Source organism: Nomascus leucogenys, chromosome 4 (assembly GCF_006542625.1).
Source record: "Nomascus leucogenys isolate Asia chromosome 4, Asia_NLE_v1, whole genome shotgun sequence".
NCBI lineage: Eukaryota > Metazoa > Chordata > Mammalia > Primates > Hylobatidae > Nomascus > Nomascus leucogenys.
The window spans coordinates 86,814,038-86,832,589 of NC_044384.1; the positions used below are offsets into that span (position 1 = coordinate 86,814,038).

General features: G+C 44.4%; 1 protein-coding gene across 5 annotated transcripts in view; it reads left to right on the plus strand.

Moving 5' to 3' along the window:
• KDM2A (lysine demethylase 2A) overlaps positions 1-18,552 on the plus strand; it is a 148,667-nt gene that overhangs the window by 113,847 nt on the left and 16,268 nt on the right. For 4 of the 5 annotated variants that reach the window (XM_030811304.1, XM_030811305.1, XM_030811303.1 and 1 more), the window contains 2 exons: positions 1,659-1,785; positions 5,515-5,909. In XM_030811304.1, the coding sequence (XP_030667164.1) occupies positions 1,659-1,785; positions 5,515-5,909 (522 nt within the window). Of the gene's footprint in view, positions 1-1,658; positions 1,786-5,514; positions 5,910-14,670; positions 17,006-18,552 lie in introns of those variants that run through there. The other variant, XM_030811307.1, reaches the window with a different exon arrangement.

Genomic DNA, 18,552 nt, shown 5'->3' on the forward strand with positions numbered 1-18,552 from the left:
CAGGCTGGGCAACAGAGCAAGACTCCGTCTCAAAAAACAAACAAACGAAAATCAATCAGATTTCCTTCAGCATCAAAGAGCATGTTTATGTAAAATTAAATGAACGCTGGCCGCAAGCTGCTCTTTTATTTTCTAAAAGGGAAATGGGTTAATAAATTAGCCAGGTGTGGTGGCATACACCTGTAATCTCAGCTACTGGGGAGGCTTTGGTAGGAGGATGATAGCCTGGGTGAAAGAGCAAGACCCTGTCTCTTAAAGTTAAAAAAAATGGTTTTAAAAAAAGGCAACTAAATATATTTAGGATAGTCCCCATCATTGGTCTTCCTCACTGATCAATCTGTGCTGATTTGTCCTTTCCTGGACTATGATATATCTAAAGAGTACTTTTGCCAGGCGCGGTGGCTCACGCCTGTAATCCCAGCACTTTGGGAGGCCGAGGTGGGTGGATCACGAGGTCAGGAGATCGAGACCATCCTGGCTAACACAGTGAAACCCCGTCTCTACTAAAAATACAAAAAAATTAGCCGGGCGTGGTGGCGGGCACCTGTAGTCCCAGCTACTCGGGAGGCTGAGGCAGGAGAATGGCGTGAACCCCGGGGGGCGGAGCCTGCAGTGAGCCGAGATTGCGCCACTGCACTCCAGCCTGGGCAACAGCGAGACTCTGTCTCAAAAAAAAAAAAAAGAGTACTTTTTAAAATTAGTATCCAGCTGAAATAATAATGAAAATGCTGTTTTGGGAAGAATGGAAAGAAAATAAAGATAATGATTGATTAAGTCGTATGGAACATTAATCTGGTTTGTGGACATACCATTTTGGCAGACTACAAAGTATGAGGCAGGCAAGCTGAGCATCGATAGTGGAGAAAATACCCAACCTGGTGCCCTAGACTAGACACGGTCTGAGAGTGAGTCTCTAGTCAAACTTTAGTATTTGTAATAGCCTAATATGAACATGTCACTTCATCTCATGTCCTGTTTTTTCCATGAGATTCTTTGTTCCATGGCCTTCTGATTCAAGGGCAAATATAATAAAGCAAGAGTACTTTGCATGCCTTTTTCTCAAGTATTTTGTGTCTTACTCTTAAAATTTACTGTCCCAGAACCGAAACTTTCATTGTTTTGATGCTTTCCTACTCAACCAAGACAGCTTCTTGGTGGTTCTGAATGGTCTTCCTCAAGTACCTTTTTTTTTTTTTTTTTTTTTTTTTTGAGACGGAGTCTCACTCTGTAGCCCAGACTGGAGTGCAGAGGCGTGATCTCGGTTCACTGCAACCTCCGCCTCCCAGGATCAAGTGATTCTCATTCCTCAGCCTCCCAAGTAGCTGGGATTACAAGGTGTGCACCATCACACCTGGCTAATTTTTGTATTTTTAGTAGAGGCAGGGTTTCACCATGTTGGTCAGGCTGGTCACGAACTCCTGACCTCAAGTGATCCACCCGTCTGGGCCTCCCAAGTACCCTTTATCTTCAGTGATTGTTTCTCAAGACCAACATTTTCTAAGTTGATGGTTCTACTTAAGTTTTTGCTTCAGATGCCAAGCTGGGTTTGCAGGTTGACTGGTGAGAGTATTTCCTGGGTAAATGATTGCAGTAATTCCATTTGTTGTACTCTCTTTCCTTGAAAATCGTCATCTTTTCTCTATTGTATTTCTCTATAGGTTCCAAATAAGTTTCGCTATCCATTCTACTATGAGATGTGTTGGTATGTGTTGGAACGCTATGTGTACTGCATAACCAACCGTTCCCACCTAACCAAGGAATTTCAGAAAGAGTCCCTCAGCATGGGTAAGTATTCTGCCTATAGGAGCTTTGAAGACACCGCTTAGGATGGAGGGTGAGGCCCGAAATACTCAGTAGGCTGTCACTCAGTATGTTCTTGGTTTTTTAATTCATCTACTTGGAAATACCAAATTCATTCATTGGAATTGAATACCAGTTACCTACCCAGATGTGAGTTAATGGCCAAATGAAATACTCTGGATCTGGTCTTTGTCTGAGTTGCTATTACTTAGCTCCTCAAGAAGGATGATCAAGCTGGACATGGTGGTTCACGCCTGTAATCCTAGCACTTTGGGAGGCCAAGGTGGGTGAATGGCTTGAGCCCAGGAGTTCAAGACCAGCCTGGGCAACATGGCAAAACCCCATCTCTACAGAAACTACAGAAAATTGGGCAGGCATGGTGGCTCGAGTCCCAGCTGCTCAGGAGGCTGAGGTGGGAGGATCACTGGAGCCCAGGAGGTTGAGGCTGCAGTGAGCTGAAGATCGTGCCACTGCACTCTAGCCTGGGCGACAGAGTGAAACCCTGTCGCGAAAAAAAAAAGAAAGAACAAAAGATGATCAGTTGTCTAATATGCTTTTTGTTTTTGTTTTAGAGACAGGGCCTTGCCCTGTCGTCCAAGTTGAATTGCAGTGGCATGATCATAGCTCACTGTAACCTCAAATTCCTGGGCTCAAGCAGTCCCCCTCCTGAGTAGCTAGGATTACAAGCACATACCACTATTCCCAGCTAATTCTTACTTTCTGTAGAGATGAGGTCTTGCTCTGTTGCCGAGGCTGGTCTCAAACTCCTGGCCTCAAGCTGTCCTCCTGCCTCTACCTCCCAAAGCATTGGGATTACAGGTATGAGCCACCACACCTGGCCCGGTTGTCTAATGTGTTTTATTGTATAATCGTCTTTGGCACAATAAAAACCAGGAATACATCATCAAAATAACCTGTCGTATTCTAGGCACTATACTAAGCAGTTTACATTTATTCTTATTATTATCTGAGAAATAGGTATTATTATCCTCATTTTACAAATGGGAACATTAAGGTTCAAGGATATTTAAAAACTTGTCCATGATCTTAAAGTTAATAAGTGGCAAAGCCACAGCTTTTAGAGTCTGACCAGCTTGGTTCAGCTTTACAGCTTAAACCAGGTTGGTTAGACTCTGCAGTTTATGCTCTTTATCTCTGTGCTTTCAAGTTTCCCCAACATCTATCAGAGAAATATTTTAATTAGATGGCAGTGTAGTTTCAGTATACATTTTTAGACTCTTCTATGTCTGAAATTGGTAAGGACTCAACACCATAATATCCTGGGATCACATGTTCTTATGGAATCTTTAATCCAAGCAAGATACTTTTTGCTTTAGCATTTTACTTTTACTGCATAATTTTACTCATAGTTTATATTCTCAGTTGAAAATAAAAAATGGGCCGGGCGCGGTGGCTCACACCTGTAATCCCAGCACTTTGGGAGGCCAAGGCAGGCAGATCATGAGGTCAGGAGTTCGAGACCAGCCAGGCCAATATGGTGAAACCCTGTCTCTACTAAAAAATACAGAAATTAGCCAGGCGTGGTGTTGCGCGCCTGTAGTCCCAGGTACTCAGGAGGCTGCGGCAGGAGAATCACTTGAACCCGGGAGGCAGAGGTTGCAGTGAGCCGAGATCACACCACTGCACTCCAGCTTGGGCAACAGAGTGAGACTCTGTCTCAAAAAAAAAAAAAAAAAATTACATCTAGGCCGGGCATGGTGGCTCACGCCTGTAATCCCAGCACTTTGGCCAATCACCTGAGGTCCGATCCGAGGAGGGCTGATCACCTGAGGTCAGGAGATCGAGAACATCCTGGCTAACACGGTGAAACCCCGTCTCTACTAAAAATACAAAAAATTAACTGGGCGTGGCGGCAGGCGCCTGTAGTCCCAGCTACTCGGGAGGCTGAGGCAGGAGAATGGTGTGAACCCAGAAGGCAGAGCTTGCAGTGAGCCGAGATCGCACCACTGCACTCCAGCACCACTGCACTTCCAGAGCGAAACTCCGTCTCAAAAAAAACAATAATAATACATCTAATAGAGCTAGGCACTGTGATGCGCACCTGTAGTCCCAGCTAGTTGGGAGGCTAAGGTAGGAGGATCACTTGAGTCCAAGATTTCAAGACCAGCTTAGGCAACATAGTGACACCCCTATCTCAAAAAATAACAGACAAAACACATAGAGACCAGGCATGGTGGCTCATGCCTGTAATCTCAGTACTTTAGGAAACCAAGGTGGAAGGCGCACCTAAGTCCAGGAGGTTGAGACCAGCCTGGGCAACATGACCAGACCCTGTCTACAAAAATTTTAAAAATTAGCTGAGTGTGGTGGCGCATGCCTCTGGTCCCAGCTGTTCGGGAGGCTAATGTGGGAGGATTGCTTGAGCCCAGGAGGTTGAGGCTGCAGTGAGCCATGATTGCATCCCTGCACTCCATCCTGGGCAACAGAGTGAGACCCTGTCTCAAAACAAACAAACCACAACATAAAAAAAAAAAAAACCCACATCTAGGCCGGGTGCGGTGGCTCACACCTGTAACCCCAGCACTTTGGGAGGCCGAGGCGGGCGGATCACAAGGTCAAGAGATCGAGACCATCCTGGCTAACATGGTGAAACCCCATCTCTACTAAAAATACAAAAAATTAGCTGGGCGTGGTAGTGGGTGCTTGTAGTCCCAGCTACTCAGGAGGCTGAGGCAGGAGAGTGGCGTGAACCCGGGAGGTGGAGCTTGCAGTGAGCTAAGATTGCACCACTGCACTCCAGCCTGGGTGACAGAGAGAGACTCCGTCTCAAAAAAAAAAAAAAAAAAACCCCACATAATAATCATACACATCTGTTAAAACATGGAAAGAAAATATATTGTACTGTTTAGTTGTTATCATAGGATGGAGGGATAAGGGATGACTTATTTACTGCTTTGCACCTTCTTACATTTTCTAAATTATAATAGAAAAGACCGGTGAACATTATCACTGTGTTTTGACTATCAAAATCTTCCTTTTCAAAAATAGTCACTTTGTTTTGTTATTTATGTTGTTAGGATTTCAACTCCAAAGCTTAATTTTAAGACCAAAATTTCAGACTAAAAAAAAAAGTTTGTTTGTTTTTTTGTTGTTTTTTTTTTTTTGAGACAGGGTCTCACTCTCTTGCCCAGGCTGGAGTTCAGTAATATGATCACAGCTCACTGCAGCCTCAACCTCCCAGGCTCAAGCAGTCTTCCCACCTCACCCTCCCTAGTATCTGGGATCACAGTCATGCATCACTATACCCAGCTAATTTTTTTAATGTAGAGATGGGGTCTCACTATGTTGCCCAGGCTAAAACTATTTTTTAAACATACGTGCTTCTTAGTATCTTCTCTTTTAAAAGGTAATGAAATTATAATCCCAGATTCAAGCTTTAACTTGAAACTGACTTACAACCACTTTGATAAGTAACTAATTTCTAGTACACAGTTCAAAGACTAGGTCCTACCCAAACTTTAAAAAATCCAATTGACTATTACCTAGATGTCCTCCTAGGTCAGGATCCTGTTTCTACCTGTAACTGTGATTTTCAACAGCGGACAAATGGGTTGGAATAAAGATAGACCATTTTTTTAAATGTGGTAATTTTGTCATTTATAGCCTCAAGGCCCCTATCATGCCACCTATTTCTCTTGCTGATCACATGGCAAAGTGAAATGTTCTTACTGCATTTTTTCTTCATATTGGTAGATTTGGAGTTAAATGGGTTGGAGTCTGGGAATGGGGATGAGGAAGCAGTGGATCGAGAACCCCGACGCTTGAGCAGCAGGCGTTCTGTCCTCACTAGCCCTGTAGCAAATGGAGTCAACCTGGATTATGATGGACTGGGCAAAACCTGCCGAAGTCTTCCAAGTCTGAAGAAAACTTTGTCTGGGGACTCATCTTCTGACTCTAGCCGGGGCTCCCACAATGGACAAGTGTGGGATCCCCAGTGTGCACCCCGAAAGGACAGGCAAGTGCATCTGACCCATTTTGAGCTTGAAGGCCTTCGCTGCCTTGTAGATAAGTTGGAGTCTCTGCCACTGCACAAGAAATGTGTCCCCACAGGGATAGAAGATGAAGATGCTCTCATTGCTGATGTAAAGGTAAGGGTTTGATGTGTTACATGACAGCTACTGATCCGGCTATGGCAGTCAGTTTCCAGATTCAGAGGGAGAAAATATAGGAATTTTGGGTGATCTCTGGTTCAGTCAGAGAGAAGTTAATATGCATGTGTGTTTGTTGTTGCTGCTCAATGTTTTCATTCCTAGAATGAGGTTATGTCCCTATTTTGAAAATACTAACATTTATGTGTTCATTGAAGACTTATAAATTTAGTCTTAAACATAGGTTTCAGGCTGACCCCAAAAATAAAGTGACCCTAAGAAAATACTTATATAAGAAATGTTACATTAAACTTAAGTTACCTTGAGATAAAACACAGGACAAAAGTGACTGATAGGAGTCTCATCCTAAGCAGATTGAGAGAAATGAAATTGTTCTATGCTGGGTTAACGTTGAGTAGCTTTAGCATCTTTATATTCAAATGTATCTAGCATCAAGACTTAAATACATTGGGAAAAGCGTCATTTTAAAATAATTCATCCCATTGCTTTATCAAGTTTTTTCATATTGTATTTTTTTGTATTTATTTATTTTTTAATTATACTATAAGTTCTAGGGTACATGTGCACAACATGCAGGTTTATTACATAGGCATACATGTGCCATGTCGGTTTGCTGCACCCATCGACTTCTCATTTACATAAGGTATTTCTCCTAATGCTATCCCTTCCCCAGCTCCCCTTCATATTGTATATTTTTCTTAAGGAATCCAGACTTGAGCTTTTTTTTTTTATTTTTTTTTTATTTGAGACAGAGTCTCACTCTGTCGCTCAGGTTGGAGTGCAATGGCAAGATCTCAGCTCACTGCAACCTCCACCTCCTGGGTTCAAGCAGTTCTCGTGCCTCAGCCTCCTGAGTAGCTGAGATTACAGACACGTGCCACCATGCCTGGCTAATTTTTTTATATTTTTGGTAGAGATGGGGTTTCACCATGTTGGCCAGGCTGGTCTCGAACTCTTGACCTCAAGTGATCTGCCTGCCTCAGCCTCCCAAAGTGCTGGGATTACAGGTGTGAGCCTCCACACCCAACCTTGAGCTATCTAAACTGGAGGAAATTATTTTAAGCCTTTCCTCCTAAGTAACAATTAATGTGAAGACCAAGAATTGTAAAGCTGGAAATAGCAATTTTCTTTTTAAATCAGTGTTTGGAACAATGGGTATGTATATTAGAAAGCTAATCTATAAGTTGTAATGTTATTTTGAAAACCTTCTCACATAGATTATTTTAAGCTACTTTTAAGCCATTTTATAAATTTAGGGGGGCCGGGCACAGTGGCTCACACCTGTAATCCTAGCACTTTGAGAGGCCAAGGTGGGTGGATCACCTGAGGTCAGGAGTTCAAGACCAGCCTGGCCAACATGGTGAAACCCCATCTCTACTAAAAATACAAAAAAAGGCTCGGTGCGATGGCTCATGCCTGTAATCCCAGCATTTTGGGAGGCTGAGCCAGGTAGATCACGAGGTCAGGAGTTCAAGATCAGCCTGGCCAAGATGGTAAAACCCCATCTCTACTAAAAATACAAAAATTAGCCAGGCGTGGTGGCAGGCGCCTGTAATCCCACCTACTTGGGAGGCTGAGGCAGGAGAGTCGCTTGGGATGGAGGTTGCAGTGAGCCGACAGAGTGAGACTCCCATCCCAAAAAAAAAATTAGCTGGGCATGGTGACGGGCGCCTGTAATCCCAGCTACTGGGGAGGCTGAGGCAGAATCTCTTCAACTCAGGAGATGGAGGTTGCAGTGAGCCAAGATCACATCATTGTACTCCAGCCTGGGCAACAAGGGCAAAACTCAAGTCTCAAAAAAAAAAAAAAAAAAAAAACAACTTATAGGGAATAATTTTGTGACCTCAGTGAAAATGGAATAAATGTCTCATAGTAGGTCTTTTCCATCCTTGATTCCTCATTCAGGTTTTCCGTGGCCACCACATAACCAGATGAGGTGCTCCTCAGCTTCTCCTGGCCACCTCAGGAAAGAATTCCAAAGACTAGGATAGTACTTCATCTTTTATTCTTTTTAAAATCAACATTTTAATTAGATCTTGTATTGTTTATGCGTCAGTGAAAAGGTAAAAAATAACAGAGGCTTAAAAGGGGCAAAAACCTCGTGAAGTTGGTCCTTCTTAGTAGTGATAGAAACTAGGTAGTTGGTGTTATAGTTTGGTTTTATAATGTTTGCTATAAGAAGAGGCAGTTGATATCATCATGGCTTTTATTTATGGGAGGAAATGACAAAGTTCCAAGTAGATGTGGTCCTACTTCTATAATGATTCATGTGTGCAACAAAACAAATCTAGACATACTTTCCCAGACTTAATTCATACCGTTAAATGAAAAAAGGACATTCAGATTTTTCATTTCCATTGTGGTAAGACTTATATTCCATTATGGAAACTTTAAATTGTGACTTTTTTTTTTTTTTTTTTTTTTTTGAGATAGAGTTTTGCTCTTGTCGCCCAGACTGGAGTGCAATGGCGCGATCTCGGCTCAGTGCAGCATCCACCTCCTGGGTTCAAGCAATTCTTCTGCCTCAGCCTCCTGAGTAGCTGGGACTACAGGAGCATGCCACCACACCCGGCTAATTTTTATTAGTAGAGATGGGGTTTCACCATGTTGGTTAGGCTAATCTCGAACTCCTGACCTCCGGTGATCCACTCAGCTCAGCCTCCCAAAGTGCTGGGATTACAGGCGTGAGCCACCACGCCCGGCCTAAATTGTGACCTTTGAGACTTTTAACTTGTTTTTTGTTTGTTTGTTTGTTTGTTTGTTTGTTTTTGAGACGGAGTCTCGCTCTCTCACCCAGGCTGGAGTGCAGTGGCGCGCTCTCGGCTCACTGCAAGCTCCGCCTCCCGGGTTCACGCCATTCTCCTGCCTCAGCCTCCCGAGTAGCTGGGACTACAGGCGCCCGCCAACACGCCCAGCTAATTTTTTGTATTTTTAGTAGAGATGGGGTTTCACTGTGTTAGCCAGGATGGTCTCGATCTCCTGACCTCGTGATCCGCCCGCCTCGGCCTCCCAAAGTGCTGGGATTACAGGCTTGAGTCACCGCGCCCGGCCGAGACTTTTAACTTGTGTAATTGTCTTAGGGACCCTAAGAAAAAAGAATTCCAAGGTTACACCTCGTAACATTCTTTCGGCCTGGGTATCTGTATTTCTAATTCATGATTTTTAAAAATGTCTTTTCAGCGCTAGGGGATGTCATAACATTCTGTTGGCCTGGGTATCTGTGTTTGTAATTCATGATTTTAAAAAAAGTCTTTTCAGCCCTAGGGAGTGTCTATAGATAGATGTGACTCCATTGAATTCAGTTGTAAAAAGCCATATAATAATCCACTAATCAATTTATACAAGGTCAAGTGTGGTAGAAATACACAAACTCCCTTAAATTATTGGAGGCTGAGCGTGGTAGCTCACGCCTGTAATCTCAGCACTTTGGGAGGCTGAGGTAGGCGGATCGCTTGAGCCCAGGAGTTTGAGACCATCCTGGCCAACATGTTGAAACCCCATTTCTACAAAAAAAAATATATATATATATATATGAATTAGCTGGGCATAGTGACGCTCGCCTGTAGTCCCAGCTACTCAGGAGGCTGAGGCAGGAGAATCCCTTGAACTTGGTAGGCGAAGGTTGCAGTGAGCCGAGATTGCGCCATTGCACTCCAGCCTGGGTGACAGAAGTGAAACCCTGTCTCAACAACAACAACAAAAAATCCACTGGAGGAGTTTAACTAAAGTAGCTAAATAAGGAGATTTGAGGTGACAGAGTGGTACGATGGTATACCAAGGGAAAAAATAGAAAGATTTGGGTTAAATATTAAGCAGAGTCAGCAAGAAGAGAGAGGAGTTAAGAAGAGACATTTAAAGAGGAGGCTTAGCATTATGAAAAGTGTCTGGAGATAGCTTGCTTGTGTTTATCAGGGACCACTGAAAAACGTGACTGCCATCACTGGCTAAGATATAGTGGCAGAGGCCAGAGCATGAGGAACAAGTAGCCAGTGAGATGACTACACAGGCCGACAGTGTTTGAATTCTCCCTCCAGAGACTTGTCCACAACTTCTCATTTACCCAAAACCACAGTCAAAATGTAGCTGACGTCAGAAGACAACAGATTTAGATTCCAACTCTGCAGGTGTAAGTTTCACTTAAGATCAAATAGATTAGTTACTCCTATATTTGATCAGTTACTCCTATATTTGATCAGTTATGCTAAATCTCAGAAAAGATATAGCAAGCTTAGAGTTTGAATACCTTGAGAATCTGAGCATCACTCAAAAGAAAAAAGCATTAGATTGGGAGGTGCTGAATCACTGCACAGCTGGGGACTTTGAAGTGCTAGAAAACTTGGTGCTTATAGCACTGATGGCTATACTTCAGTGGAGGACAAAGCTAGTACAGTTTACCCTTCCTGCAGAGAAAGGAATTGTTTGCTGTTGTAACCTATCTGGCTTTCAGAAATAATTAGTAGAAGAGAGGAGGGGAAAAGTGGTAGATGAGATATTCATAATATTCCAAGGAAAAATAGTGCATTTCAGTGCTGTGATAAAAGGGCTTTTTTTAGGTTCTACGGTGTTGAAGAACAAGTCATAGAATATAGAGTTGGAAGGGGATTAATTGAAAAAATAGGACATTAAAAAGTACTGACTTGGGGCCGGGCATGGTGGCTCACACCTGTAATCCCAGCACTTTGGGAGGCCAAGGCGGGCGGATCACAAGGTCAGGAGATCGAGACCATCCTGGCTAACATGGTGAAACCCCGTCTCTACTAAAAATACAAAAAAAAAATTAGTCAGGCGTGGTGGCGGGCGCCTGTAGTCCCAGCTACTGGGGAGGCTGAGGCAGGAGGATGGCATCAACCGGGGAGGCAGAGTTTGCAGTGAGCGGAGATCCCGCCACTGCACTCCAGCCTGGGCGACAGAGCAAGACTCCGTCTCAAATAAAAATAAAAAGTACTGACTTGGGCTGAGCCCAGTGGCTCACATCTCTTGTCCTAGTGCTTTAGGCAGTGGAGGCAGGCAGATCGCTTGAGACCAGCCTGGGCAACATGGCGAAACCTCATCTCCACAAAAATACAAAATTATCCAGGTGTGGTGGTGTGTGTTTGTGATCCCAGCTACGTGGAAGGCTGAAGTGGGAGGATCACTTGAGCTGGGCAAGTTGAGGCTTTGGTGAGCTGTGATCTCACCACTGCACTCCAGCCTGGGCAAAAGAGTGAGACCTTGTCTCAAAAAGAAAGAAAGTAGGCTGGGCATGGTGGCTCATGCCTGTAGTCCCAGCACTTTGGGAAGCCGAGGTGGGCGGATCATGAGGTCAGGAGATCAAGACCATCCTGGCTAACACGGTGAAACCCCGTCTCTAGAAAAATACAAAAATTAGCCAGGCGTTGTGGCGGGCGCCTGTAGTCCCAACTACTTGGGAGGCTGAGGCAGGAGAATGGCATGAACCTGGGAGGTGGAGCTTGCAGTGAGCGCAGATGGCACCACTGCACTCCAGCCTGGGTGACAGAGCAAGACTCCATCTCAAAAAAAAAAAAAAAAAAGAAAGTAAAGTATTGCCTTACTGGTAAAGCTATCAGTGTGTGTATAAGGTTCTGTTTGGGAGGGGTTGTGGGTAATGTTGACTCCTGAAAGTGTACATAGGTAGAATGGGGTTTTCCTACCATGAGATTTTTTTTTTTTTTTTTTTTTTTTTGAGACTGAGTTTTGCTCTTTATGCCCAGGCTGGAGTGCAATGGCGCAGTCACGGCTCACCACAACCTCCGCCTCCCAGGTTCAAGCAATTCTCCTGCCTCAGCCTCCCAAGTAGCTGGGATTACAGGCATGCGCCACCACCCCGGCAAATTTTGTATTTTTAGTAGAGACTGGGCTTCTCCATGTTGTTCAGGCTGGTCTTGAACTCCCGACCTCAGATGCTCCACCCGCCTCTGCCTCCCAAAGTGCTGGAATTACAGGCGTGCCACTGCACCCGACTGCTTTTTTTTGTTTTGTTTTGTTTTTTGTTTGTTTGTTTGTTTGTTTTTTGCCCTGTCACCTAGGCTGGGGTGCAGTGGCGCCATCTCGGCTCACTGCAGCCTCCGCCTCCTGGGTTCAAGCGATTCTCCTGCCTCAGCCTCCTGAGTAACTGGGACTACAGGCACGCACCACCACCCCAGCTAATTTTTGTATTTTTAGTAGAGACGGGGTTTCATCATGTTGGCCAGGCTGGTCTTGAACTCGACCTTGTGATCCGCCTGCCTTGACCTCCCAAAGTGCTGGGATTACAGGCGTGAGCCACCGTGCCCGGCCAAGATATCCTTAACATTTCTAAAATTGGAAAGTTGTATTCTTGATATATGTTGAATAAAAAGGTAGGACATGTAACAGTATGTATAGTACCATCCCATTAATGTAAGAAAAAGTGTATGCGTATTTGTGCATTGCAGAGGAATCTAGAAGGGTACATGCCAACCTGCTGATAGCAGGGCATAGTAGGATGGTAGTAGTCAACTGGAAGAATTTGTGGTTTTTTTGTTTTTTGAGATGAAGTCTTGCTCTGTCACCCAGGCCGAAGTGCAGTGGCGTGATCTAGGCTCACTGCAGCCTCCACCTCTTGGGTTCAAGTGATTCTCCTGCCTCAGCCTCCTGAGTAGCTGGGATTATAGGTGTGTGCCACCACGCCTGGCTAATTTTTGTATTTTCAGTAGAGATGGAGTTTCACCATGTTGGCCAGGCTGGTCTTGACTCCTGACCTCAAGTGATCTGCCTGTCTAGGCCTCGCAGAGTGCTAGGATTACAGGCATGAGCCACCACGCCCAGCCAGAATTTGAGTTTTTATTTTTATTTTTATTTATTTATTTATTTTTTTTTTTTTTTTTTTTTTTTTTTTTTTTTTTTTTTTTTGAGACGGAGTCTTGCTCTTTCACCCAGGCTGGAGTGCAGTGGCGCGATCTCGGCTCACTGCAGGCTCCGCCCCCCGGGGTTCACGCCATTCTCCTGCCTCAGCCTCCCGCGTAGCTGGGACTACAGGCGCCTGCCACTGCGCCCGGCTAATTTTTTGTATCTTTAGTAGAGATGGGGTTTCACCGTGTTAGCCAGGATGGTCTCGATCTCCTGACCTTGTGATCCGCCCACCTCGGCCTCCCAAAGTGCTGGGATTACAGGCGTGAGCCACCGCGCCCGGCCAGAATTTGAGTTTTTAATCAGATTGTTGTTTTTGTTGGTATTTATTTTGGTAATAAAGTAGTTCTTAATATATATGCATATATAAAAGAAGCTTTTTATATAACAATATATCTGGCTGCCCAGCTCACTTAATAAAGCAAATTCAGTGTTGTTGAATACTTTTCTACTTTCCTATTTTCTCTAAACATTTTGATAAGCCTGCCAATCCTACTTTGTGACTTTTGTGTAAGTTACTAAATTTATGAAAACCTATATTCTCCTCTATAAAATACTCTGTGAGATTGTTGTTAAAATTAACAAGATTAGTAAAATACTTAATAAGCAGTGCATTATTGCAGCCAGAAAAAAGTTAGATGTTACAAATCTATGAAATTCACTTATTCCACCGCTCTGAATAATGCCTGCCTGCCCTGTGTCAGGAATCACATTGAATGTTAAGGAAACTATGCAGACATGCCATGGTCCTATCCCTCAAGAGCCTTAGAGTTCAGTGGCAAAGCAGATATAAAAGTGGGCTAAGAAATAGAAAATAAGTGCAGTCCAGGTTTGCAGGTGCCTGGCATGACACAGGGCACAGAGCAAATGAGTGAGAGTGGCAGAGTCTGTCCTAAGGGAAAGAGATGTTCCAGTCTTCTTAATTCACCAGCTAATAAACTTGCCTGTTACAGGATATACATTTATTACTACAACATTATATAAATGGTAAAAGCTCTCAATTTATAAATTGGAAAATTGTTATTTGTGATGTAATAGGCTACTGATACTCTTATCTAAGAATCCTAACATTTTATTTTGGAACTATGATCTAAAAATTTATATTAGGCCCCATCCCAGGAGTATGATGAGATTGAAGCAGAAAGAGTTATGGTTGTAAATAACTCCAGAAATACTAATTAGGAATTCTCTTCAGCTGATAATTTGGGGGTTATTCTGACACTAATAAAAGAACTAGTAGAAGACCCGGTATAGTTAGCTCTTATTCCATTAAGCCAGATTTTTAAGTGTTTTTAAATTTTTCATTATTATTATTATTATTATTATTATTATTATTAGCAACGAGGTCTTGCTGTGTTGACCAGGCTGGTCTTGAATCTTGAACTCCTTGCCTTGAGCAATCCTCCTGCCTCGGCCTCCCAAAGTGCTGGGATTACAGGCATGAGCCACCTTACCCAACCAACTCAGCTTTTTTTCTGTTTGTTTGTCCTAGGTCCAGGCTTACAGATTTTTTTTTGTAAAGCAACCTAGGCCAGATGTGTTAGCTCATGCCTATAATTCCAGCACTTTGGGAGGCTGAGGCAGGAGGATCACTTAAGGCCAGGAGTTCAAGACCAGCCTGGGCAACATAGTGAGACTCCATCTTCAAAAAGATTAAGAAATTAGCCAAGCATGTTAGTGTGCACCTGTAGTCCCAGCTACTCGGGAGGCTGAGGTCTAGGCTGTAGTAAGCTATCATCGTACCACTGCACTTTGGCCTGGGCAACAAAGAGAGACCCTGTCTGAAAAAAAAAAAAAAAAAGGCCAACCATACAAATAAAACTTTATCTGCAATATTTACTAACAAGATATTTGTAATAATTCATACATTCTTACTGAATAGAAAGTTTTAAGTAATGTAACTCAGTTATGAGGCATATATGGTTAAAGTTACATATAATTATTTTAAATATTTTCCTTATATTCTTGTATTATGTAATGTCATGGTCTTAGTATCTTTTTTGCCTATCTTTTATTCTCAATTAGCAGGAGGGGGAAAAGTTAGGCCTTGTTTAATTTGTGATTTGGAAACTTACTGGGAGTGAGTTTCCTAGTGCCCTATGTGATTTTTGTCCTTTCCTGGTAGCCTCTAGAATTTGCACTTGGTGCAACTTGAACTTATGTTTGTTTTAAAGTAATATGTTTTCTCTTAAGTATTCATACTTTATTATCTCTATAATATAGATAGCACTGAAGATCAAAATAAGCATTTTCCAAGAAGACCTCTCAATAGCTAGATCACTGTTAAGGAAAGCTTTTCAAACAAAATAAGCCGATTACACTGGGTCTTGAGTCTTAAGATACAGTGCCAGGGAGAAGTTTAGGGTTAGGATGACCATATAAGCATTTCCAGGAGGAGCTCAGCTGAGAGCACAAAAGTCTGTCCTTCCCCTGGTAAACTACTATAAAAATAATATATGTAGCCCCTGGCAGCAAAGCTCCAGAGTTTAGAAAGCCTAGTTAGCCACTAAATCTGTACCAGAAACTCACTGAAACAACTGTCCTGGAAATAAATAAGAATGCTTAAGAGCTAGATGTTTAAATCAAAGCATCTGCAAAAAAGGCAAGTTACATTTGTAAGGGTCTAAAAATCACATAAAAATCACATCGGCTCTAAAAAAGACCCAAACTGTTTCTGCTAAGTATTTGATTCCTACTCAGGTTCTCCCATGCTGATGTTTGGTACACTGTGGATCACTAGAAACTCAACCAGAGTGTGCACCCTCCCTTCCTCCTGTAGACTGAAGGGAGTGTGTGTTCAGTCTGAGCTTCATCCCAGCTGGGGATCCAGGGATTAGGGTTTGGTGTGCAGAGGTGTGAGCAATACCTGTCAGTCCGAGTGGCTGTGAGAAGGCATGAGGTGTGTTGACAGGATGCAGGACTGGCTGCTTCATCTGGGGAATATCAAGAATGAGACAGGCAAACAGACTTGAATAGAAATGGAAATCCAAGAGTACAATACTGGTATTCTGAGGGTAGGATAATCTTACAGGCAGAGGAGACTGCTGGAATTGGGAGAATGTGTGTTCCCTGGCTTCCTGCACCTTGTTTAGAGGCAGGAGGGCAAAGTGTGTTGCCCTTAGGTTGTGCCTCAGTTGTCTGACTTGGTCACGGTGGAACTGCTGCAGGATTGCTGCGCAGACATTTCTAGTACTGTACTGTGGGGGTGGAGTCCTTGTCAGAATCAGAAGCAGGCATCTGTGTTAGATGTAGTTGATGTTAGCCGTATTTTACTGAATATCTCAATATTGTCTGACATGGGCCATTTCTGAAGGTTTTTTGGAACACATAGGCAGATTCTGGATTGTAGGCTGGGAGCAAGTCAGCGAGGGCAGGTGAAGCAGGCAGTGTGCCGAGAGAGAAGATGACTCAAGAGGAACTCAGCTCCTGTGCCTAGTTCATCCAGAGAGGCGAAACTTTGGGCGACCCCCTCTACTTGCTGAGAGGGGAAGAGATAAGTGTGTGTGCAGTCAGCCAGAGAGCTCTGGCAGTAACAGTGAGAGGTGACCCTGAGGGGAAGGGTGTGGACTGAGACAAGGACAAATGTGGGCCAAGGTGCCTAGTGTAGCCCGCAGAACGAGTTAAAGCCTTCCCTTTGGCTGGCGCCTTCAGAAGTCTGCCACCGGGAGCCCTCAGGGGGCTGGCCCTAGGTTCTCCTATTGCAGTGGTGGTGGGAGGGAGACAGGGCGGGGGCTGTGACTGAGCTCCCCTCCCTGGCAGGGCCTCTTCCAATCGCGAGGAAGAAAGCAGTTGCTAAACACACCCTCTTCCTGCTCTGCAGCAGAACGGCTGGGCCCTCTGCCTAGCTCGCTCACTCTCGCTCAGCTCCCCCTCCTGCCATCTTCCGTTGCAAAGCATTTCTGGGAGCTGCATGTGGGTGACGCAGCAGCATTGTTCGCAGGCACTGGAAGCCGCGGCTGAGCTGAAGGGCTCGAGAAGGAGCCCAGAGCGCTGCACGCTGCTCCCTCTGGGTAGTCTGAAGGGTCAGAGCTGGACTGCCCTGCCCTATGTGCTCTGGGAGATTCCAGAATATTCAAGTAAATCCGGATTTTACCAGAGGCAGAATATCTAACTCCTTCAGGAGAACTTCCAATACAGAAAACAAAACAAAGACGCTGGGGAAACTTCACCAAGAGCCTCGGCAGCTCCACAGCGACGGGAAACGAAAGGTCAGGGGGTCGATCGGCAAACCCTTTCTGGTTTGGGGTGCGTGTAACTATAGGGACTTTTGTCTCAGTGAAGAGGCAGAAGAAACTGCCTGCCGGGCGAGTCCAGGACAATGCTATGTTACTTCGTGTTGCTTGAGCCGTCATTGCACTTGTTCCCTCACCTGGTGGGATGTGCTTTTGAATTGGGTTGGTTGGCTTTTGAGAATCCTTTCCCTCTCTGCCCAGGCACCTTCTGTTCTCTTTCCCTTCCTGTGTAGGGTGTGGGCCTGTGTTTAAATGTTCTCCCGAATGCCTGGAGCCGAGATAGGCGTCAGCCTTTCCCGCACTCCACCCCCGCTCTCCTATCCCAAACCCCCTCTAGTGAAGGGTGGTGGCTTCTTTATATGGTTTCTTGTAGGGCCTCAGCTGGAGTCTGCCTTTTTTGATGAAAGCAGGGCGTGCTTGGTTGAATGGCCCCAGCAAAATAAGGCTTGGAAGGAAATCTGCATTTCCCTCCACACCCACACATACCCCAGTAACTGAGTCGTGTATGTGTGAACAGCTGCCGCCCCCCACACACACCAACACAGTTTTCCGCCTACTCTTCTTCCCTATTCCCCACAAAAATCTTGCAGGTAGAATTAGACTGCTTTTGGTGAACAGTTAAGTTCCTTTTCTACTCTTAAACAATCGCAGATCTTACTGTGCAGTCTGTTTTGCTGAAAGTGGAAAGTCCCCGTTTGTGGACAGCTCAGTTCACTTCAGCAGAGGAAATGGGCAGAGTCCTACTCTTCGGCAGTGCGAAGTGGGGGAGGGGAGCCATGCACTCCCTAGCACACATTTTGAATGGACCTGAATTTTTCACCCTAGGGAGATTAGGAGCCCATACCAGAGTCTTGTCCCACGTGGCACCACACCCCGCCTCTTCACCCCCACACTGTGTGGTACTAACAGAAAAGGATGCCATAGCAACTTGAAGTAAATAAAACATCCGCAAATGAAATGAGTTCGGGGGAAGGTGAGAGGCATCTGGAGACTTGGCAAAAAGGGATCTTAGTAGAGGAGCTTCTTGGCTATGAGTTAAAGGATCTTTCTGAGACCCAACTTTGGGATTTGGAGCAGGATCCTTAGGTTAAGAATGAAAATACATAAAAGTCCTGGTCTCCGGGGCAGAGCACACAGGATTATGAGAAAAATTATTAGCAATGGCCCAGACTTGCTAACCTGTCCAGGATCAGAGTTTAGTATTTGCTGAAACAGTTACCATCCTGTACATACATACCTAGGGTAGCCAGAAAAGGAATCATGTAACTTGTCTCCCAGATTTGAGTTATTTTGCTGTTGGTGTTGCTTTAGGGCTCATAAGGTCAGAAGAAGAAGGATTTCATTATACTAGAAGATTTGGGTTTCAGGAGTTTCTGTCTAAAACAAAAAGATTTGGCCAGGTGCAGTGGCTCATGCCTGTAATCCCAGCACTTTGGGAGGCCGAGGCAAGCGGATCATCTGAGGTCAGGAGTTCGAGACCAGCCTGGCCAACATGGTGAAACTCCATCTGTACTGAAAATACA